The sequence below is a fragment of the Polypterus senegalus genome, chromosome 15 (genome assembly GCF_016835505.1).
Source record: "Polypterus senegalus isolate Bchr_013 chromosome 15, ASM1683550v1, whole genome shotgun sequence".
Taxonomy (NCBI): domain Eukaryota; kingdom Metazoa; phylum Chordata; class Cladistia; order Polypteriformes; family Polypteridae; genus Polypterus; species Polypterus senegalus.
This window is the reverse complement of record NC_053168.1, coordinates 35,439,519-35,465,289: the sequence shown is the minus strand read 5'-3', so window position 1 is coordinate 35,465,289 and position 25,771 is coordinate 35,439,519. Positions and strand designations below refer to the sequence as shown.

At 38.4% G+C, this 25,771-nt stretch overlaps 1 protein-coding gene across 1 annotated transcript in view; it reads left to right on the top strand.

Moving 5' to 3' along the window:
- gabbr2 (gamma-aminobutyric acid (GABA) B receptor, 2) overlaps positions 1-25,771 on the top strand; it is an 899,531-nt gene that overhangs the window by 861,406 nt on the left and 12,354 nt on the right. The window contains exon 18 of the mRNA XM_039736684.1: positions 25,049-25,166. Within this exon, the coding sequence (XP_039592618.1) occupies positions 25,049-25,166 (118 nt within the window). The remainder of the gene's footprint in view (positions 1-25,048; positions 25,167-25,771) is intronic.

The window sequence follows — 25,771 nt, the reverse complement described above, 5'->3', positions numbered from 1 at the left end:
GGTATCCAGCAGGGCTGTGCATAAAAACTACATAGTCCATGAGGCCCTGCTGGAATTTGGGGCCCGTACATGCTCTCGGGAGATCTACTCCTGGCGGCCTGGGTGTGAGGGCCTCAATGCCGGGTGGTGGCATTGGTTACAAATCATTATCTGTAGCGTATATACTGTCTTTAACCAATCATTCCACATTTCTACCCGGACTCTGTAATCCTTCAGATGTGGTGCACAAATACGTCGAGTCTGACGGATTATGAAACCCAGTGCAAGAATCTGTAAGAAATGGGCCTTCTTTCAGACTGATACGTGAACTTCTCCAAACAGTGGGATGAATTGTGCAACTGTTTTATGACAAATAGAATTTCTATAACAGCAAAGATATATTTCTAGAAGATTCTTTAGAATTACTAGAATGTACTAATGCCATGTAAATCTGCTCGTTTTTAATAAATTTAAGGAGTCAGTGTTAATGTATGAAAAAATAGTCCCTAACCTCATCTTCCAGCTACAGATTTAAAGAACAGCTGAAAAAATATTCCAGATTAGATAACCTCCTTGGCATTTAATATAAGAACTAATCCTCAGAGACCTTTCTTTGCTTAATCAAACATTCATAATTTATCAGGCTTTTATTAGGTTTCTGTCACCCTTGGACACAAAAGACAACCCAATGTACTGTAAGAAATCTGAAATAATTAGCAGGCTGGAAAGCCTCAGGGTAGTCAGTCTCCTGCTGGTGCTGCCCCTTTGCTTTCTTGCCAACAGCATTCCCTCTGGAAATGAAGTTGCTTTTCAAAACAATTTAATTTAAACAGATACAGTTTAGATTATAGTTTTACATCCCTTAATGTTTGCTATTGGTACTGGAGCTGCCCCATCTTATTGGGTTTTATGACTGACAGACTAAAAATGTGCCGAGGATTTGTATGAGATGAAGATATCAAAGTGACAAGATCAGCAGCCACACAGGCAAAAAGTGTACCTTACCTAACAGTGAGAGCGGATCTGAACCCAAACCGGCAAATGGCCATTCATTCACATGTGCCTATGATGTATGCTTACGTGAGCATGCTTATTTCATAGTTATCAATTAAACTTGGCAAGGTTTTTAAATTGTGTATCAAAATTTTGGACAGCAAGTGACTAAAACTGCCTTTCTACTAACCACTGTCCAAAAAACACTAACAGAAGTAAATTAATAAATGGAAAGGTGATTATTAAACGGTGGGCCAGAAATGCAATGCGCAAAAACAAATCAAAAATCACAAAAAGTGAATTGGAAACTCAACCACAAATCAGAAAGCGCAAAATCAAATTGAATATGCAAAACCAAATCAGAAACCACAAATACAAATTGAACAACACATAAATAATAATGCATTTATATAGTGCTTTTCTCACTACTCAAAGCGCTCAGCAATTGCAGGTTAAGGGCCTTGCTCAAGGGCCCAACAGAGCACAGTCCCTTTTGACATTTATGGGATTCAAACCAGCAACCTTCCAATTGCCCGTGCAGATCTCTAGCCTCAGAGCCACCACAAAATGATGACTGCACAAAAAAACATGAAAACAAAAAGATCAGCGCATAATCCAAATGGAAGCAGATAAAACAGTGAAAGCTGTCATAATTCAGTCCCAGCTTTTCAGCGAGTGTTGTCATGAAAGCGAGAATGCTGAAAGGTAAAAGAGATCTCTTATCATTTTCAGGTATTTTACATACTTTAACAGAAAAGGTAACATTTGCCTAATTTCAAGCAATCTCGGCCAAACCAATCGCAGAGCCGACTGGAGTTTCACCAGTAAATGGAATTATATCCAGTAGAAATCTGACATGTCTACTGCAAGCATAGATGAACGAATTTTATGCCTCAATATCAGATATAATAGTTTGGTCTGATATCAGCCAACTAACAAACTGCGTTAATTGTCGCATGTGTCACAGATGATTGCTTTTGGTTGGCTATATGTGTCCTGGAACACTCTGATGTTATATGAGTATTTGTTCGCTGTCATGATCTCAGCATTACATTATGGTTTTCTAACAGTCAGTACAGTACTGACAAACTTGTATGTGTAATACTTTAATGGATCTCCAGCAGATATGCAAACGTTTTACATCCAGTCATTAAAAAATAACTAAATATACAGGAGACATTCAGTGTCACTGTATCCCGTAATTGATTCATGATGTACTGCTGCCTCACTTGTATTTTTCTTTTTAAACTCTGGGCTTTTCCAGCATTTGTGGTAGTATTTTAAAGAGTGACCAGTCTAAAGTATGAAGACAGACATGAAATACTTTGGGATTTACCAAAAAACTGTCGTGCACTAAAAAGAATGTCTAGCTCTTTTCACACTTAGTTTCTGAATATGGTGATAGTAAATACTGAAAGTGATTATGATTAAGTATAGAGCAAAGTACCTGAATCACACTGTATCTGGCACTGAAACGATCAACGATTCCATCTCTAAAAGCAGCCCTGTGAGTAGCAGGTACAAGGAAGTGCAGACACAGCACTTTGGACCGTGTGTCCCTCTACAAATATAGCTCATCCTCTCAAGGAACTGGGAGAAAGTGGGGGAAATGAGATGGGGCTGTGTGACATATATGAGCTGAAGACGCAAACAGTATTTTTTAGGGCCACATCCCAGCATTCTGGCTTAAAGTGACTGATTCCATTTCTCCTCTTTAGGTCCACGCCTAATACCGCGACAGTGTTAACGTGAATAGTTAATAATATAGGAATACAACTTGTCAGACAAACAGTATATCGCGTGTGTTAATATAATACATGTCAGTAGCGTGTATACTAGTGCAATAAAAATATTGCTAGTATCAAATGTTTTTCAACACAGAGTGCTGTCGGCATTAAGTTATAGCTTCACTACCAATTATAAATACTGAACCATGTTTATAGTACTTTAAACACTATGCGCCGGCAGAGAGCGCTCAAAGTTATGGAAACATTACAATTTCTGCCAAAGTACAGTATATAAAAATACTTTAAAAAGATGAGATCTCTTTTACCTTTCAGCATTCTTGCTTCCACCATACGACTCATTGAAAAACTTGGATTAAATCATGATGAACGTTTAGTTTTCAATGTTTTTTCCACTTTGATTTGGGGTTTGTGCTGCTATTTTTGCTTTCATGCTTCTCAGTTTATTTGGGCAGTAATTGCTTGCTGTTCCATTTGCATTTGTTGTTTCTGATTTGTTTTTGCGTTTTCAATTTGTTTTTACGCATTCCAAATTGCTTTTGAATATTCAGTTTTTTTTTAATTATTCTGATTTGTTTTTGTGTATTCAATTTGTTTTTGCATTTTCTGATTTGTGTTTATCTTTCCAATTTGTTTTTGTGTTTTCTGATTTGGTTTTGCATGATTTCATTTTGTTTTCATTTGTTTTTGCGTATTGCACTTCTCGGCCACAGTATTATTATTATAAATTCAGAAAACTAAAAACTACACTGTTTCAACTATTTTTAAATCCCACACTGTACTACACCCTGTTATGATACAATGCAATTTATAATAAGCCACTAATCTACTAACAACAGTTATATAATACATTTAAGGGAAGAAAAAATTGCTTTAACCCTTGTATACATAATTCTGAACCCTAGCGACCCGTGACGTCATGTTTACAGCTCCCACCAGAACATATGATACAGTGTGGACACAGTTCCCCAGGTATGCCTCATTCATTTCATCCTCAACAGTTTACTACAAAAGATATGCCAAAAAAGTTCACAATTATTCTATTGTGATCATTTATTCATCTAAAATGTATAGGGTTGCTAGCAACCCCAAATGTTGTGAAGTGACAGAATTTTTTTTCATGTGCATTTATGAACAACTCTTAAGAAAATGTGCTTTTTCAGGATTTCTTTAATTCAATTTATGTTTATTACTGCTGCACTTTTATCTTATTGCGTATTACGTATTTCAGAGTTTAGAGACATAAGAGATAAGAAAAGAAATTCTGTGATGCTTATCAGCACAGCAACCCCAAGAAAGAGTCCCTGTCATTGCTGGCAGATGACGAGTCACAGAGAGACACAGATCACTCAGTGTGGAGACAAACAGTGAACAACAGAGTTTTGCAGTACGCAATAATACTTCTGATGCCATCAGATCCTGAATGTTTTGGGAGGGGAACTGGAGATGGCAGAGTTCAGACATTGAGGAGGAGGATGAAGGTAAAAGAAGGCAGGCAGCTGCAGAAGCTGCATGGAGTGAAACAACATAAACCACATTACCCGAAACACCTGCTTACCAAAGAAAAAGTGAAAAAAACACAGAAGGTCCCACATACGTTCTGTATCACCAGATGACAAAACAACTAATCGCTACAGTGTGTGCCAGAAGCCATATTGCAATAATCACAAAAATGGAACTGTGGTCAGGGATTATTTTGCTGAGGTGCATAATATGACTATAATTTGTTGTTATTTAGGTTAAGTAGGGAATAGTAAAACTTAGATTAAAAAGATGTATAGAGTTCAGGGAAAAGGTATTAAAAAAAGTTTTTTGGGCTTAGTTTTCACACTGTATATATACAGTTGTAGGTTTACATATTCTGGCAGAATTTGTGAAATATTGGCCATTGTTGTTTCAAAATATAAGTAATCATGCAGAAAGTTTTCCTTTAAACACTAGAATCCCCGAAGCCTGCAAAAAAACTTGTAATCCCAGCCCACCTTAAATCCCTTCATACCTCTTCATCAGCGACTTTTGCTTTATAAATGTGTTGATCAGCACAAGCAGCAAGCAGCCTGCTATCCCACTAACCAACATCCACCGAAGCTCATCTTAGGCAAAAAGTTCTTCCAGCGAAAGTCTTCTTTATCTGCGTGTGAGGTCCTTGAGTTAAATAGGGTAAATAATATATTGTTATTTGGAAAACATGCATTTCATGTGTGTTCCGTCTCTACAATGATCAGTGTAAGTGTAAGATGGTAGAAGATGTGAGAAATGCAAGAAATGTTGAACAAATACCTAAAATAGAAATTTTTTAATGTTATAGTACTAACAACAAAATTTTGACATAGAGTGTATAGTGTGTGAAGACTGAAGTCCAAATATCAAATAAACACTTTCATAAAAGGTACACGTATAACAAAACAAGTGCACATTTATTCAAGAATATAACCGAAGAAAAAGAAATCAGGTTAGGGTATGACGCGGATACAACATGGATACGGAATCAAATCCAGGAGCCCTCCAGAATTACCTTGACTTATACACTATATACAGTTGTGCTCATATCTATCTATTCATACATATATATATATATATATATATATATATATATATATATATATTGTGGCGGGCGGCCAGGACGCCCCTTCTGCTTATGTTCCAGGGGAGCAACCATGGACTCCTCAGTACCTCCCCCAGGACGCTTGGTGGCAGCCTCCCTGGTTGACGATAATGCCTCAGTTTCCCACAGGGTTTAATGGGAGATGGAGTTCTCCCCAACCCTGTGTGGACCTGGGATGGCCGCCAGAGGGTGTGGCAGAGATCGTTGAGCCCAGCTGGTCTAATTATCGGCCCCACCCGGAAGTGCGATTGGGAACAGGTGAGCAAGCACCAGGAGCACTTCCGGGAGGGCCATAAAAGGAGCAGGCAACCACCACTCAGGGCCAGAATCGGGAGGAAGAGGACGAAGTTACCTGGAAGGAGTATTGGTGGTGCCAGAGGAAGAGTGCGGTCAGTGACTTATCTGTGTTTGGGACTGTTTTGGGCCTGTGGGACACGGGGAAGGAGTGCCACACAGCTGAAGAAAAACAAAAGATTTCTGTTCCTTTGACACGTGCCTCTGTGTAAGTTTGTGTCAGGTCGGGCGCTATAAAGCCCAAATATCACAATATATATATATATATATATATATATATATACACAGTAATCCTCGCTATATTGCGCCGACTTTGGCTTCACTCTATCGCGGATTTTATATGAAAGCATAACTAAATATATAACGCGGATTTTTCGCTGCTTTGCGGGTTCTGCGGACAATATGTCTTTTTACTTCCTGTACATGCTTCCTCAGTTGGTTTGACCAGTTGATTTCATACAAGGGACGCTATTGGGGGATGACTGAGAAGCTAACCAATCAGAGCATGTAGTTAAGTTCTCCTGACTGAGAAGCTAACCAATCAGAGCACACAGTTAAGTTCCTGCGTGCTGAATGCAGTGTTAACCAGGAAGTCTCGTCTCGCTCATTCAGCATCAACTTGTTTCACTGTGTAAAGAGTTGTGCTCTTTTGTGTTTATCTTTGTGCATAGTCAAGCCCTTCATTATGGCTCCAAAACGATCTGCTACTGCTTCAGGGGCCGTACCCAAGCGCAAACGGAAGATGTTAATGATTGCCGAAAAGGCAAACATTTTGGATTTGTTGAAGGCTACGATTCTTTTTATTTAAAAAGTAGGAAAGGAATATACAGTATGATCTACGACCGCAGTGTCCTTTTAACCAGGGCGTAAAATGAGTTGTAAGTGGATGTAATAAGACAGTAGTCAGGATGGAATCTGCTTTAGGGAATTGGATTGAAGACTTCCAGAAGAAGAACAACGGCAGTGCAACACAATCGCCTGAAGTGGCTTCTTTGGAAGAGCTGTAACGCTCTCCTTTGTTGTGCAGTAAAATTAAACTCATTGTTATCGGACAAGTCATCATGTCATTGTTGGTGAGTAACCATAATTAATTTTCTACTTACTGTACTTAGTACATGTACGTACGTTTAGTGTCACTGTACACACATTTACTGTATACTATTTTTCTTGCATTGTACGTATTTATTGCTGGTGGCCTGTCTATCGTAATGGCTGTAACAAATGTGATATCGGAGACACTCAATATCTTTAAAATAATATTTAGGTTTTACTGTATATAAACAGTGTGTTTATATACATAATTTCAATGAATCTTACCTAATATCTAAGAGAATACAAAGCAATTATGCTGTATAACTCTGCGGGGAATATTTATAAACAGTGTGGGAGAGTTTATAAGGGCTTAAAATATATAAAAATAACCATAGAAACATATGGTTTCTACTTCGCGGATTTTCACCTGGAACCTGGGTCTGGAACGCAACCCCCGCGATCGAGGAGGGATTACTGTATATGCCAATTCACTACAGACCCAAGGTGTGTAACAGTGTTTCCTTAAAGTCCCATGTATACAAGGGCTTAAAGACCATCAAAAGTACATTTATATTTTAATGTTCCTTAATCAGAGAGATTGGCCAGCCACACACTAAATGTTCAAAAGGTACAATCGGCAACGTTCCTTTTGTCAGGCCAACCAGGCCCTGTCCAATATTCACTACAATAGCAAAAACAATCCTCTATCTCTTCATGGTTGTCTCTATTTGTGTTTTACAAGAAATTAACCTGAGTTTACCTGATGGCATGCTGTAGGTGGGATAGGTCTTGTCCAGCCTTTTCTCTTGCATTGTTCACCTTTTCTCCCTTTTCTTCGATTCACCACTGCACTTTATCCCTTTTTATTCCTAACCAAGTTCTCTCTCTTGTAGTTGTCATTGGTCCCCAAAGACAGGCACTCCTTTCAGTGCAGTCCATAGGCTTCTTTTCCCTAAGCAAACCAAACTGACACCACAAAGTGCACGTGACAACTGTTACAAGTGTTCATTTTATTTGCATGACATCTCAGCCACTTCAGTCTTTGCATCATGTTGAAAAAAAATCTATTTTTCTCACATTTTTTCCTGCTATAACATTAGTTGAACCCAAAAGTATTTTTAGTGATGGCTTTTCTCTACACGCTACCAAATCCCACATGAATTTTCAGCTTTTATGATTGTGATCACAGAGGACGGAGATATTTAATAAAATGGTAAAAAAAATTAATAGGCTTCATCCATCTTCTGTACCTGCTTGATCTTAATCTGAAACATTAACAAACTTTCAGCACATTTCATCTTCATTAATAAAACATATATACACACTTACACAGTATCTTTCAATAATATATCTATGGGCTAATATTTTTGCAAAGAGACCAACTGATGTATATCATTTTCTAAAGTAGACATTTTAATATGAATTCTTTACATTTATTTCAATCAGCATAGATTATTTTCACAGATTATATTGTCTGCATTTATATCTTCCATATTTCTAACTTATGTTTTATGTAAGCCTTTTACAACTAAGCAGTTAAAGTCAAAAATCTGAAAAGACACTATATCTTTAAAAAGTAAAAGTTCCTTCAACATCTCTGAAGGACAGCTTATTACCAATGAGATGTGCTTTCATAAATCACAAGAAATCCAATCTGAAACAGGAATGGCACTGTGTAAAGTGAGAAGGACCAGATACATCAGTAAATCTTTTTAATTACTATACCACCAGAAGATATTATTGACCTGACCACTTACCCTGCAGTTCTGGAATCAGCCCAGTTGCTTTTCTCTGGACTTTTTCCAGCACTGCTGTGTCTTTTTTGTAATATGGAGACCATAATTATACACAGTACTCCAGGTGAAGCCTCACCAGTGCATAAAAACGTAGCCCCCTACACTTCAGATCATGCAAGCTAAGCATGTGTGGGCCCAGCTAATACTTGTAGACCAACCAGGAAAAGCTTGGGTTGCTGAGGTGTTGCTGAGGCCAACATGGGGCAGTTACTCTGTGGTCTGAGTGTGGATACCAATTCCCCAGTGCAGTGAAGGCCCACTATGCTGCTAAAATGGTGCTGTCCTTCGGATTAGACATAAGATAGATAGATAGATAGATAGATAGATAGATAGATAGATAGATAGATAGATAGATAGATAGATAGATAGATAGATACTTTATTAATCCCAAGGGGAAATTCACATAAAACTGAGGTCCTGACTCTCTGTGGTTATAAAAGATCCCTGGGCATCCTTTGTAAAGGGTAGGGAGTATCCCGATGTCCAGGCTAAATTGTCCATCATGGCCTAGTCATTCTGGCACCTTAATCATCCCTTGTCTCTAATTGGCTAACTATCTTTGTCACCCCTTCACCACCTAACAGCAAATACATGGTGCGTGTACTGGCACAATAATGGCTGCTGTTGTATTATCCAGGTGGATGCTGCACATTAGTGGTGGCTGAAGTGGCTCTCCACTGTCTATGTAAAGCACTCTGAGTAGTGAGAAAACTGCTATATAAATGTAAAGAATTATTATTATTATAAGTTGTGCATTATAAGTTTAAACTCACTGTTACATAGTTTTTAAAATAGCTTCACATATTATCTAATAAAAATATCCATATTAAAAGAAAAGAAATTAACACTTGAAATTTTTAGATAGCACTTACATAGGAAAACCATTTTTAAAGCCTACAATATTTGTGGCTACTGCCACTAGAATTCAAAACATACTTTATATCACAAAGGACCTTGAGTTTATCAGTCATTGAAGGAGCAAAATAATAATAATAATAATGGGGTGCTGTCTGCTCACTAAAGCAACATGCTTTGCAGTGTAATTATCACATTCTAATTGCTGGTTACTGCATTAGGATACTTGAACACATTTAACAAGCAGTTTCTGAAAGCAGACTGCCATGCTGATTTATTTTTTCTTTTTCATCAGCAGGTATAAAGTATATGAGAAAACAATAAACAAATAGTAATGAATAATCCAAATTTAAAACCTGATTTTTTTAAAATTCAATGTCACAAGTTGTTAGGCTCAGCTCAAAGACTTCCTGGTTATTTGAGTTCTCGATGAAAATCTTTAGTGGTGAGTGCATTTTGTTTATCAGTCTTCTGGTATTTGGATTAGGCTTACCCACAGGTAACACACTTAGACTTTGTGGTTTTGAACTTTACAAAGCATTAGACCATAGTTCATTTCCTGATTCTTCCTCTTTAAAAATCTGATCAATAGACTGAATGAACAAACAAGCAAACGAACAAACAAGCAAACTAACTTTATTTATCCCAACATGGAAATGTAGATTTTCACAGAAGTTCAAGAAATATAACAAAAAACACCTACTCTCTCAATTACACACAACGAATTACAAAAAAAGAAGAAAACTTCTGACTTGACTGATAATAAAAGAGCAGTCACAGTGAGGCGTTATAAAAGCACACTTCCAGGTTGTGAAGGAGCCCCAGTAGCAGTTTGGACACGTTCCTGTTAATTGGTTCATAGGCTAAAAGCAGTAAATGCCAGTGGGTCAGAGAGGATGTACGGCATTGGTCATAATGGCCATCAGTTTTGAATTCATTCTCTCCTCCGCCAGTACCACCAGCAGGTCGATGGTGTGTCTCATAAATGAACCTGCCTTCCTGGTCAGGAGCTCTGGACAGCACTCGCTGAGGTGGATTAATTAGGAACAGCATAGGACGTTTTTCACAGCATCAGCACTTTTTGGTGCCTTAGGGACAGGCTGAACAGGTGATAGAGGATACCACAAAGTTGGGCAGCACCAGCCTTAAGATCTTGTCCTGTGACTTACCATGTGTGTATTGACAGCTCATAGGTGGGCTCACTGGCCGTTCCAGTTTAAGTGGTAGATGTTGTTGATGCAGTAGGGATGGTATGGGGGTATTGGTCATTGCAAGAAGGGAGTGGTGGCAGAAAGGAATATCTAATGAAAAGTTGGTTTAGGTCATTAGTTTTGCCCACCTTCTCTTCCAGTACATGAGCCCAGGACTGCTTCAACCCAGTTGTACATGCCCAATCTGTTCCAAACATATTCTGAACGTTTTATCTTTGTAAGCTTCCTCTACTTCACTAAACGTTTTCTTCAGTACTCTCTGTGTACTCTTCAGAGCCTCCTTTGAAAGCACCATTCTAATAATTCAGGAGATAACCCTGCATATAGGAAGTGAAATATGATGTTTATGAGGAATTTTGAGTATATACAGACATTCTGCATATGCTGGGTGGAGTTTGAAATATATAGAGTGCAAAGATTCTGGCACACTTTAGTGAATTAATGTTAGTTGGAATAATATAAATTTATTGCTGTTAGCCAAATCTCAGACACCTCTTATTAAATATAAGACATATTCAGTTGATATAAAGACAACATGTCTATGGTTTGCTTTCCGGGCCCATTAAAAGTAAGCACTAACCCTTTAGGGGTGCTGCCACTGACAGTCACATCTGTACTTTCTCCCATAGCCCTGAGAACATGCCCAATGGGGGCAAATGACTCCACCCCTTCCACTCCACCCCCCTCCCCAGACTTGTCTTAGCTATTTTGGTTTATTTTGGGACTCTGCAGTAATTAAAAGGGGCAACCCAGTTGGTGTCTCAGCTTTTTTTTTGTAAACATTATCTTTCCTTTATCATTTAGTATTATTTAGATTGCAGTTTATTACACAAATTTATGTGTACATGTTACATTTAAATATATATGCACTCTATATTCAGGGGGAGCTGCCCTGGACAGTGCAATACCTTCCCCTGGATGCTGGATGGCCGCCCCCCTGGGCTGGAGTAGTGCCTCGGTTTCCCACAGGGCTCCCTGGGAATTGGAGATGGTGCGGCCCTGTTTGGTCCCGCAGGTACCACCAGGGGGTGCGGTGTTTGGGACTCCTGAGCCCGTGTGGGCAACAGATTCATCACACCTGGAAGTGCCGCCGGAACTTGGTGATCAAACACCTGGAGCACTTCCAGGTGAGCTATAAAAGGAGCCAGCGACCACCACTCTGGGGCCAGTGTCGGGTGAAGGAGGACAAGGTTGCTACGGAGGAGTGGTGGTGCCATGGAAGAGAAAAGTGCTTGTGCTGTACTGGTGGTTACTGGTGCTTGGGACTGTGTTGTGGCTGGGGGGATTACGGGGAAGATGTGCCATCCATCTGAAGATAAATAAAAGTCTTTTTATTTTACACGTGCCTCCCGTGTCCAGTCTGCGTCGGGTCAAGCGCTATATAGCGCTTATCTTACTATATATATACTATTATATATATATATATATATATATATATATATATATATATATATATATATATATATATATATATATATAACTGCTCAAAAAATTAAAGGAACACTTTGAAAACACATCAGATCTCAATGGGAAAAAGAAATCCTCCTGGATATCTATACTGATATAGACTGGGTAATGTGTTAGGAACGAAAGGATGCCACATCGTTTGATGGAAATGAAAATGATCAACCTACAGAGCCCTGAATTCAAAGACGCCCCAAAACCAGAGTGAAAAATTATGTGGCAGGCTAGTCCATTTTGCCAAAATTTAATTGCAGCAACTCAAAATTGTACGCAGCACTTTGTATGGCCCCTGTGTTCTTGTATACATGCCTGACAACATCGGTGCATGCTTCTAATGAGATGACAGATGGTGTTGTGGGGATCTCCTCCCAGATCTGGACCAGGCATCACTGAGCTCCTGGACAGTCTGAGGTGCAACCTGGTGGCATTGGATGGACCAAAACATAATGTCCCAGAGGTGTTCTATTGGATTTAGGTCAGGAAAGTGTGGTGGCCAGTCAATGGTATCAATTCCTTCATCCTCCAGGAACTGCCTGCATACTCTCACCACATGAGGCCAGGAATTGTCATGCACCAGGAGCCACTGTACCAGCATAGGGTCTGACAATGGGTCCAAGGATTTCATCCTGATACCTAATGGCAGCCAAGGTGCCTTTGTCAAGCCTGTAGCGGTCTGTGTGACCCTCCATGGATATGCCTCCCCAGACAATCATTAACCCACCACCAAACTGCTCATGCTGAATGATGTTACAGGCAGCATAATGTTCTCCATGTCTTCTCCAGACCCTTTCACTTCTGTCACGTGCTCAGGGTGAACCTGCTCTCATCTGTAAAAGCACAGGGCACCAGTGGTGCATCTGCCAATTCTGGTATTCTATGGCGAATGCCAATCGAGCTGCATGCTGCTGGGCAGTGAGCTCAGGGCCCATTAGAGGACATGGGGCCCTTGGGTCACCCTCATGAAGTCTTTCTGGTTGTTTGGTCAGAGACATTCACACCAGTGGCCTGCTGGAGGTCATTTTGTAGGGCTCTGGCAGTGCTCATCCTGTTCCTCCTTGCCCAAAGGAGCAGATACTGGTCCTGCTGATGGGTTATGGACCTCTATGGCCCTCTCCAGCTCTCCTAGAGTAACTGCTTGTCTCCTAGAATCTCCTCCATGCCCTTGAGACTGTGCAGGGAGACACAGCAAACCTTCTGGCAATGACACGTATTGATGTGCCATCCTGGAGAAGTTGGACTACCTGTGCAACCTCTGTAGGGTCCAGGTATCGCCTCATGCTACCAGTAGTGACACTGACTGTAGCCAAATGCAAAACTAGTGAAGAAACAGTCAAAAAGATGAGGAGGGAAAAATGTCAGTGGCCTCCACCTGTTAAACCATTCCTGTTTTGGGGGTCATCTCATTGTTGCCCCTCTAGTGCATCTGTTGTTAATTTCATTAACACCACAGCAGCTGAAACTGATTAACAACCCCCTCTGCTACTTAACTGACCAGATATATATATATATATATATATATATATTAAATTTTAATAAATGAAGTCGGTGAAATCAAACCTGAAACAACAGCTAGACTGACTGGAATGAGAGTGTTCTGTTAGGTAGTATAAGTGACAAAATCCAAACAGGGACTTATAGCTGTGCCTGTGAGTTGACTGATTTTACTCATTTAAGACTTCTTTCTTCATGTCTTAAATTGATAAAGCTTTTCTATTTTATGGTCCATCTAGATGACTGTGTTTAATTTCAAGGTAGTTACCTTCATAAATATCTACCCTTGTCAAAATGGATAGCTCCCTTCAGTACTTTAGAGATTCATTTTTACTATTTTCAGAAGCAATAGTCCAGTTTTTCTATTGCTTGCTTTTCCAGCAGGTACAGGAAACTCTTTACACCTAGACGACATTGCAGACTGCAGCTTGTCTTTGTAGAACTCTTCTCAAAATTACCAACAAGTTAATACTATGTATTATTTGCGATAAAATCACGATATTGCATGGATATTTATCTGTTGTGTATCTTATATTGCTTTCCATAAACTGTGTGCTGGTGATAGAGAAAATTCTCTGAAAAGATAGGACTTCTTCCCTACATTTCATTTCACTGTAGGAGAGACTAAACACAAAGCAGAAGCTTCAATGGCTTTGGCAGAAGTGTGAATTGAAGTTTTAAGCTACATATAGTATGTTAACTTTTTATTTGCTCATATACATAGTATAGAGAAAGTATAAGAATCATGAAAAAATTCAACTTCAAGATTATGTTGAATTTTGACATTTTAAACCTTCCTGACTCCAAAAATACTATTTTTGAAATTATGTCTGTCTGCGTGTCTGTGTGTTAACACGATTACTGGAAACCACTTTGACCTCGGTCAATAAGATTTTGTACACATGCTTTATATCAACAATAAGGAATCCTATCAACTTTTGGGCCACTTCCTGCAACTTGAAGTGGTGCTTTAACTGAATACTTTCGCAAATTTTCAAATAATTTATGGTTATAATTTCATATAGATGATTCAAATTTTGTATAGATATTTATAACGATAAAAAGCAAATAGATATGAAATTTGAGAAAAATGACTCAACCAGAAGTAGTATTTTATGTAAATAACTATCTGAATTTTTTGTATCATGGAAATATAAATGTTTACACGATATTAAAAACTGTATTCAATATAATGCGTATTCTTTCAATAACTATTATTAATTTTATTTGAATTTATACTTCATCAGTTTAACAATAACGTGTAAACGTTGAACATGCCATGAAAATATAAAGATGTAATGGGAACAATAACAATAAACTGCGGTGTTGTGTTCCTGGTAAAACATTTAATTTTACGATAGTTTTTATTTAAATTTCCACCATCATTATCATAATTAAATGTAGGTGAATGCATTTTTACCTCAGTTTTAATCATGAAAAAAATTCCACCACCATTTTAGACCTCCCTTAGTGCGAAAATATAATTTTAATATAAACCACTTAAACGATCTCTAATGTGCAGCATCCACCAGGATGATGAGATGGCAGCCATTATTGTACTGATATGCTAACCACACATTAGCTGTGAGGTTGTAAAAGGGTGTGAGAGATAGTAAACCATTAAGAGTCAGAAGATGATTAGGGGACCAGGTGGACAATTTAGCCTAAACATCGGGATACACCATACTTTTTCAAAGGATTCCCAGGTATCTTTTATGACATGATCGATAAGAGTACATTTTGCATTTTGCACAAATTCTACAACATTTTTCTTCACACAGAGAACTATAGACACATGGAATAAATGATCAAGTAGTCTGGTAGAGAGTACGTCAGTAGGAACATTCAAAATTTGAGTTGATGTTGATTTGGAGAAATTAGGTTGACTGGATTGGTTAGTTTTAAACATTTTTCTAATGCAACATTTAGAGACAAACAATTGATGTAAATGTGCTTAGCAATGGCAGGTGTAAAGGAAACCTGGCTAGCAAGTTCTTGACTGTTGCAAAAGGGGTGGTGCCATAGGAAAAATAGATCATTCAAGTGAGGAAGAATGAGATTGAGAGTGAGCAGATACAAGCATGGTCCTCCTCGGACACGGGAGGATTTGCTGGCTTTGTGCTGAATACTGAGGTCAGGCAGCCTTAAAGACAACATGGCTACCCAAGGACTCAGGGTTGTAGTTCTCCACGGACAATTAGAGATCACTATGTATTAGTCACCCTAGAAGTCATCTGTGACCTTGGAACTGAAGCTGGTGGCCATGGAGAAACCTGTAGGGATACAGTTGCAACTCTGAAGGGATGGCTGGCTGTTGGTGTGGTGTCAGGTGATGAAGTTTCAGTTGAAATAGGGGAATTGCAAGAATCCAAGTGAAACGTCACTCTCGGTTTCATTCTCAATAAGCAGTAAAGTAATAACCAATACTCAGTACTAAAGTTTCAGACTAAAAATCGATCAGAATCGTTATTTTCATAAACGTTCTTTATGTGGAAAAGACATAACTGGTGCAATTAGGAAGTTTAATTCACATGCTAAACAAATGACAAAGGACTGAAATATATATATATAAAGTACAAAAAGTGTCAGCATTTAAAGATCGGAGATAACTATACAGAAAAGGTAGGTACGAATTAAAATAAAAAGGAATGCTGGCAGGTGAAAAGAACGAAATGAAAGTTTGATGTCAGTAGAGGCGTGCAGACTGGAAAAGTTCATTACTTATTATTTCATATGTGAAGATATTGTATTTCATAACTGAATTGTATATATGGTAGTTATTGGAGCACACATCAATACAAGAAAGAACCACTTTTAAATTTGATTTCATCTTGGATGCTGCCATTCTTGTTTAATAAAAGTAAAACTATAAAATTTGTCCTTTTACACATTGTGAGCAAGTACATTGCTGCATTGTGTACATTACAATTCCAGTTCCACTTTTGATCTGTAACTGATATACAAACACTGAAACAGTACTGCAAAGGATTGCTTGGGTACATTGAAAGCTTTTGTTTTTATTCACATTTGTAGCATTTAAATACAGAATTGAGTCAGAGTGAATTGGATGGAACACCATTTGTGGTGTGCTGACATGTTGCTTTTGGCATAAATTAGAGCTTAGTGGTTACTGTATGTTTCCTGCAGAGGCATTAGCTCTCTTGGAAATGTGTTCTTTTAATATTGTGGCTTATTAAATAATTAAACAATATCATAATATACCAGAAAAGGCGATATCCCTCCCATAGTGATTACGGCGGTACAAGAATCACATGAGACAAAATATCTTTTAGCTTACATTTACTGACGTTTTACGCGGTTACAGACGGGGAGGCATATGGACAGACTTTTATCCAGGTGGGAATCTGGATCAACACAGTCAGCCATTTTCTCCGTCCCCACGCTGGGAGGTTTTCCAACACCTCGTGTGTCGGCACAGCCTCGAAGGGTCTGGCCACTGTCCAGACCTTTTATACTGTTCTTGCTTCATTTGCTGGTCTTCTCCGTCTCCAAACAAGGGCTGAATTCCTCTCCCACAAAATACAGAAATATCATAGTGCTTATACAGTATGTCGATTCTCATTCTCCCAAGAAGGAAAGAAGGTTTGTGCTGATAGAGGACAGAAATACCCTAACCTGTGTTTAAGATGACTATACAAGCCTCCAGTTGTCTTTGGCTATCTAATCCAATGCTTGGTCAGCAATTCTAACTGCTGAGCCCATGTGTGCCACAGTTAACATGCACATGTGAATAAAACTCATAACAGTACTGTCCAGATACAGTGACATAAAGAAAAATGTAGTATTACACTGTAGTTATCGAAACACTGACTAGTACAGTTATTTTTGAGAAACAAGTTAGGTAAGTAATAGGGTCCAAACGTTCTCCTGCCCAAACCTAAGGAGATGGAAATTTCAGTTGAGGGGATAACTATCCTGACATCAAGAGTCAAATCTTTCTATAAGCATGTGTGCTTTGAGGCAATAAGAGTTTGTTTGTCTTTTGAGTGATACGTTGTGCATCTATACGTTGGGCATATAATTTTATTAATCACTCCATTCAAGGGTTTTGCAGTTAGGTTAGATTAGATTAGATTACATTAGTTTAGACACAAGTGTGGAAACACCAGGTTTATTACAGTAAAGCACCTTACAAAAGGCTTTGCTAATAATACAAACACAAATGTTCTTTTCCTTCTCTTTTTCCTCTATTTCCACTACTTTCAAGTTCTACCCGACTCCAACTTGCCTGTAGAGGCCTCTTTTATCTTAGATCTGGGAGTACTTCCAGTGGTAGGGCACAGACCATTGGAAATACTTCCAGGTCAAATGAAAGTCCCATAAAGAAGGGATGATTGATCCCTGTGGCACCCCCTGGTGGCTCCCATTGAACCTGACCAGGCAGTCCTGTGGGACTACAGTTCCCAGCATGCCTTGCAGTTGTCAGCACAGGTGACGTCACCCAGGGAGGCTACCACCTAGCAGGGTTGTCTCTCCCTCTCCTACCATCCCACTGGTCTCCTGGCCAGATACAGTAAGGGTCCTCGATCCATTCCTGTCGGGAAGCCAATGTGCTCACTTGCATATTGCTATCCATTATCGGTCTTCTTGCAAGATAAAGGAACATCTTGCCCTTCTTTATGCCAATTCCCTATCATGGCCTGCAGGCCAGGTAAGATATCGGAACCCATCCTGACAGGTCGACAGCCTGTGCATGTCATCCATGACTATATATATATATATATATATATAGTAAGATAAGCGCTGTATAAACAATAAACAAAAAACAAAAAAAGACACATAAGAACTTCTGTCTTGGATATTGATGAGCTACTGCTGCCAATAACAGGCCTGTAGGTGTCAGTAAGATGGCGAAATCTGTCGAGATGTACCACAGGTTTGCATTTAAAGGCATCAATATTTGAATACAGCAGGTCCAGCTTGCTGTGTTCAGAAAAGGATATGGCGTGAGTTTCCAAGTTGCCTTGTTTAAGACTGCAGCGTTCTAATAAATAAATACCTTACTGGAGATTTCTGATGGTCGTGCTCTGACATCACTCATTATAAAATATTTGTACAGTAAGTGAATGCTAAGAACTTATCAACATAACACAAAGATTCAATTATCCACTGCTTAATCCTTTTTAATTCAATTATAGGGTTGTGGAGATAAACAAACTGGAAAACCATAATTATACAGAACAGTAGAACACTGTGGATGGAGCCATTCATGCCTTAATCAGCATATTTATGCTCCTTTCCCGGTATCCATCCATCCATTTTCTAATCCACTTATCTGTTCTATGGTCACCAAACGATAGCATCATTCATATATTATAAAGACTTGATATCTCTGGAACCCCTCCTGCATCCTTTATCCTTCTGATTAAAGATAAATAATGGCTTATAGTGTATGTTCTTCTTTGCATTAATCAATTTTTTAACCCTCTGTAATTAGTACATCTTCATGGATTTTACAAAATAGCAGTCAATAATGCAAAAAACAATTCACCATAGAAGGATTTGCTGGCAGGTTAAAACAAAAAATAAATAAACCAGCTAACAAAGTCAGAGAGCAAACTGTGACAAGGTATTTTTTGAAATCCATCCCAGTAACCTTGTGACAAAGGCAGGATGGGATACCAGTCCATCACAAAGCATACTTACACACACCCAGGTCAAGTTGACTGAGACACATCAGCTAGCCAATCAAGTCCTTAAAAAGGTGTTTTCACACTCCTAGTCCGTCTGCTTTGAACCCAAACAGGAGGTGATCAGTTGTTTTTTTTCAGTCTCCAGTTAGCTTGGTTGTATTTCACTCAGCAAACTTTCAAGTAAACCAGAAGTAAAAGCCTGTTGGTGTGTTGTGGACCTCATTTGTTTTGCAGAAAGTTTCTTTCCCCAAGAAAAATCGTCTTTAGATTTGAAAAGAGCTCCCGTTGCACGTGTCACATTTCAGATGATATGTCTTGTTTACCAAGCAAAACTGTATGAGGAGAATGTCTTTGAACTTGAAAACACGTTACTTTCCACGCTACAGAAAGGACATGTTAAATCTGTTAAATCCCATGGCAAGCTCTGCTGAGGGCACACAATAATGTGCTCAATTTCTTGTAGACAGTAGATGTTTTGAGTGAATTTGGTTTCTCTGTTTGATGTTTGATTTACAGTACTCTCCAATAAACTGAACATCACCTGTATTTAGTTCATTTTAAATCACATGTCAGCAGTCTTTAGGCCTGTAAATTTGTTAATAATGTTCACAAGGCAATGTTTAATTCACATTTACTACATACTGTAGTATCAACATTAATGCGGCTCCAGCGTCCATATTGTACCAGAAGATGACCTCCTACCTGTGCGATTCAGTCTTGTCATGTAAGATTAGAGGGTTTGATAGATTAGAGGGTTTGATCACTGATCACAAATGGCATTTGTGTCTTACCAACTCTATTTGTGGTTGGATTGATCCACCTGCTTACAATGGAATCATCACCTTTTTTAGTGGCAAACTGCAATCTGATCCGAGGCTGAATAGATGCTAAGATTGATCTGATTGGCTGGTATTTGTGCAAGCTGTTTTATGCAAACTTGTATGCATGTGTGGATTTGTGTTTATATTGACATTGCCTAAACACTGTTAGAAATGTTTCCCATAATGCATATCATTTCCTGTATTTAGATCGGTGCTGTATCAGATCACAGTCATACATCATGCAAACCACTCCACGGTGAGGTTGTTTTGATCTGAACTAGAGTGCTACTGGCATGTTCACATCTATCTAATTGAACTATGGGGGCAATCACTCCAGTCAGAAAAAAACTCCAACCAACTTAAGTGTGAAAACACCTTTTGATCAACAAAAAGATGCAAATAAAACACAAGGAGAAAGTACAAACATCATGCAGACAGCGTTAAGGGTGGGAATTAGACTCGTGCCTGAGGAGATGTGACAGAATGGTGCTAAACATTGAGCCATGCACTTTATGAGACCAACTATCCACCAACCAAACCTGCTTAATTCATTCCAGGTGTAGCAGGGAACAGAGCCTGGTAGGATAGGGTACAAGGCAAGAACCAACCCTGGCATTCACTCATACAAGGCCAATTTAGAAGTCAATATTTAATTCTCATGAGTTTATTGGTAATTTAGGTTAAAGGTCATCCAGTTGTTTGTTGCACTTTGTGTACTGACTCCACTGGGTGGTAGTAGATTTGAGTGGAGCAGGAATTAGGAGATATCGAAAAATCAAAAATTTCAAGTAATGGGCCATAACCAGAAACATGAAAGGTTAAACAAACATTGCTCAGGATGTGCATTAATGTCATGAAACAGTGCTGAGAAGTTTCATAATGTAACCCAGACTAAATTGTTGTAAATCATAATGAAAAAGCAGGGCAAAATTATTTGTAATCAGGAATTAAATAACAACAAATAATGAACATAAAGGTCTTTCTGGAGAATCCACAATCTTGGACACCAGGAAGTGTGCTAGACCTTTATACTGTACCTTCGACCCCCTGATGTTATGCACTTCCCACAACCAGTTTACTTTAACCTAGCAACAGAAAATACCTCTAATGGCGGCACCCATTAGAAAAACATGGTGTCATTGAAGAATGTTACTTTTCTTCAATATTGTGAAAAGTATCAAGTACAAAAACAAACGTGACAAGATTTCTCAACCTCTAAAAGCCCCAAAGTTAAGTCTGAATACATTTTTGGAGCCCACAAAGAAAATAGAGTATAAAAAATTGAAAATCTGATTATGACCATCTAAATCAATTACATTTAAATCAATGGCACTGTCATGATCTGGGATGACTCCAGGCTACAAGGCTGCTTCTGGGTGCCACTTGAACCTGCGCCCGCTTACAGTCTTCACACTCTTGGACTTCATCTGTTTAATTCAAATCATGCTTCACCACAGACCTCTATGACACTTAATCCCCAACTGCCTGCTCTTTGCCATTCCAGTATTCCGTGGCCTACTAGACCTTGATGTGTATGCTTTCTACTATGCGTTTTCTATGTGTAGTGAGCTATTTTAAAGTATGAATTAACCTTTACAAAAAATGTTACATGATACCAAAATGATAATTTGATTGATAACATGGCATAACAATGACAGTATTTCCTTTTTGCAGTAAATAAACCAGGGCCATCTAAATGAAGGTAATTGAGCTCTAATGGGGCCACTCACAGAATGTGCATCTTGTGTACCCAGCCTTACATACTGAGTGTAGTTTTAAATTTTTACCCACCAATGATGTCACTTAAGAACAGGTTTGTTCAGCATTTAATCTGTAAATGATGACATGTGAGAGCTCATAGCAACTCTCTGCTTGGTGACAGAGAGTTGGTAAGCTGACAATGACTATTTGGGCATCAGAGTGTAGTGCTGCGCTATTGATGTTAGGTCAATCAATCAATCAATCAATCAACATTTATTTATATAGCACATATTCATACAAAAAAATGTAGCTCAAAGTGCTTTACAAAATGAATAGAAAAATAGAAGACACAATAAAAAATAAACATTAATTAACATAGAATAAGTAAGGTCCGATGGCCAGGGTGGACAGAAAAAACAAAAAAAAAAACTCCAAAAGCTGGAGAAAAAAAATAAAATCTGTAGGGGTTCCAGACCAACAGACCGCCCAGTCCCCTCTGGGCAATCTACCTAACATAAATGAAACAGTCCTCTTTGTATTTAGGGTTTTCATGGAAGGACCTGATGATGATGGTCACGTAGACTTCTGGCTTTCAGTCCATCATTGTTGGAGCATCATGATGCTTTGAGTAGGTGGTGGTGGCGCAGGTCGCCACCACAAAGAAACCGGAAAAGAAACAGAAGAGAGAGTAGGGGTCAGTACGGATTTTGGAGCCACTATGAATAGTTATTATGATGAATTGAACATACAGAGTATCAGGATTAAATTATGGTGAAGTTATGAGAAGGCCATGCTAAAGTAATGTGTTTTCAGCAGTGTTTTAAACTGCTCTACTGTATTTGCCTGGCGAATTCCTATTGGCAGGCTATTCCAGATTTTAGGTGCATAACAGCAGAAGGCCGCCTCACCACTTCTTTTAAGTTTTGCTTTTGGAATTCTAAGGAGACACTCATTTGAGGATCTAAGGTTACGATTTGGAATATAACGTTTCAGGCATTCCGATATATAAGATGGAGCGAGATTATTTAAGGCTTTATAAACCATAAGCAGTATTTTAAAGTCAATCCTGAATGACACAGGCAACCAGTGTAGTGACATCAAAACTGGAGAAATGTGTTCAGATTTTCTTTTCCTAGTTAGGATTTTAGCAGCTGCATTCTGCACTCGTTGCAAGTGATTTATGTCTTTTTTGGGTAGTCCTGAGAGGAGTGCGTTACAGTAATCTAGTCTACTGAAAACAAAAGCGTGAACTAATTTCTCAGCATCTTTCAATGATATAAGAGGTCTAACTTTAGCTATGTTTCTTAAGTGAAAAAATGCTGTCCTAGTGGTCTGATGAATATGCGATTTAAAATTCAGATTACAGTCAACGGTTACCCCTAAGGTTTTTACTTCCGTCTTAACTTTTAATCCTAGTGCATCAAGTTTATTTCTGATAACCTCATTGAATCCATTATTGCCAATTACTAAGATTTCAGTTTTCTCTTTATTTAGCTTGAGAAAATTACTACTCATCCATTCAGAAATACCAGTAAGACATTGTGTTAGTGAATCGAAAGAGTCAGAGTCATCAGGTGCTATTGACCTACTAAATAAAACATCAGTCTTGTTTACACATATAATCATCCACTCAAACTAGTAATCCTTATAATCTTAACTTGCTCTGCTATCCACACTCTGTGCAGCATACTCATATTGGAGTTTTCATTCTCCTCAGCCTCATCTGATAGATCCTCTTCCTCACTCTCTTGCTCTCGCTCCCTTTCTCTCTCAACCTCCATGTTAGTATCAACACCAGCTGACAGTTTTCTTCTATTTCAGCAGCTTCTATTGTAACAGTTAGGTGTAACATTAACTAGACTGCTTTTATAACGTTTAAATTACGTCTGTGTAGTAAAACTGGTTTATTTAAACATTTAAAAAAGATTAAAAACAAACATTTTATATAGATTTTGAGGTCCCAAAGTTAGAGGTACTGGAGCTGGGCTTCAGTCAACTTTGACACAAATAAGTTTGTATATAATAGCTTATGTTTGTCAATGTAATGCATAATTAATTACATTTTTTGTCATTTAATATGAAAGCAGAACCCAAGTAAGCAGTGTGAACATGTAGACAAGATGATTGTTAGTGCATTGCACGTCAGTGAAGTTAACCAGTTGGGATATATCCCAATTAGATTGCCTGTATTTCTCTGGAGTGAGAATCCACACCTTTCAAAGCTTTATATTATCAATGTTTTATTGTATTCTGTTCTTTTAATGTATGAACATGTCTTCTGTTTAAATGTTAGCAAAAATGCTACTGCTTGTATATTTTAACTTCTGCATCCTAAATTACGTACTTCTCTTAGTCTGTGTATAACGTTGTACTTTTTCTATGTCTAATTCCGTTTAAGCATCCCCTCTTCTGTAAATTCTCTCCAACTGATGCCAGAATTTCAACTTCAAAAATATAAAGTCTGCTGTTTTTATGTTCAGCATGATAAAGGAATTCTTTAGTTGAGTAGTTTAAACTATTTAAATTGAAGGAACATCTCCCTTTCCATTTTGAATTTGTACTCTCAACACTCAACAGCACTTATGCAGCATTGACTTAAGCCAATGTCACATTATAAGAATTTTACCTGTGGGGTACGTCAGACTTGCTAACTGCAGTTGCTGATCTCATCGTCAGACCGTATCAGTTTAAATAACTAAAAATTGCTGACCATGTCACTTTTATCAACTTGGAGTCAGCTGTCTAGTTCCATCGTGCTTGCTGCTTTTTTGACACCCAATAGCATGCTGGCTGATGAAGTTTGTGCTGCACAAAGGGTTACCAGGTGTGATGAGTTCAGCCACAATCTTTGCGTTTCTTTGCTTTCTTCCATTCTGTCCTGGTAGTAAAACATAAGACATTAGACAAACAAGCTTCTCTTCAGTTTCCTTATTCCTCATTGCTGCACTATATGCATTGTACTTCTAGATGAGCATTCATTGGCTGTCAGCTCTCACACACACAGCAACCACTCCATATGACCCACTTGAAACCAATTTGATTTTATTTATTTTGGTTGGAGTGAGTCACGGGGCATGTCACACTATGCGACTGCCTCTGACATTCCAAGATTATATATGTGAAGGCTACAACTGAAAATCGCTGGAGAAGTTGCATAATGTGACATGGCCTTTAGACAGAACTGGGTGTAAACTGTATAACTTCTATAGCCAGGCTAACCCCTCTACTACACACAACTTTGATTATCATTCTAACGGCTATTTTCATTCAGCTATAGCTTTACTCAGTTTATTGTTACCGAACTTGTGTTTCATTTACGCTTTGGCAGGCTCAAGAGGTGAAATGCTGAATAACCATTTTTTACAACTTTAAAGTTTATTTATTTATTTTTGTTGTTTTTTTCCCAGAGGGAGATAAATCAATATTGAAAAATCACCATGAACAGAAACCTCAAGGGCAATGGGGCTCCATGGATCCTTCAAAAACAAACAAGGGTCCTATAGAAGACATAAACTCACCAGAGCAGTAAGTACTGTTGAACAATTTAGATATTCTCTTCCTCGGTGTTATGATGGCAGCTTTCATTAGGTGTAGTTGTATGAAATGTTAATGAGGTGCACATGCTAGTTTGTTAAAAAAAAAAAAACTTATTTTACTACCACAATTGGAAATGAATTTCAATTAATGAAATCCTACATGGATTCTGGTAAACACATGAAAAAGAAAACTGATATTTAACTAGCCCACTGTTACTGAAAAAAGGCACAAAAACAAGGGAGATAGATAGATAGATAGATAGGTAAGGCACTATATGATAGATAGATAGATAGATAGATAGATAGATAGATAGATAGATAGATAGATAGATAGATAGATAGATAGATAGATAGATAGATCTTTATTTGTCCTCAGGGGAAATTTAGGCTGCGGTGGGCTGGCGCCCTGCCCAGGGTTTGTTTCCTGCCTTGTGCCCTGTGTTGGCTGGGATTGGCTCCAGCAGACCCCCGTGATCCTGTAGTTAGGATATAGTGGGTTGGATGGATGGATGGAAATTTGGCTTTTTATAGAAGCACTTTAAATAAAGGCATACATGAATAGATAAATAAATACACACACACAGTATGGTGTGA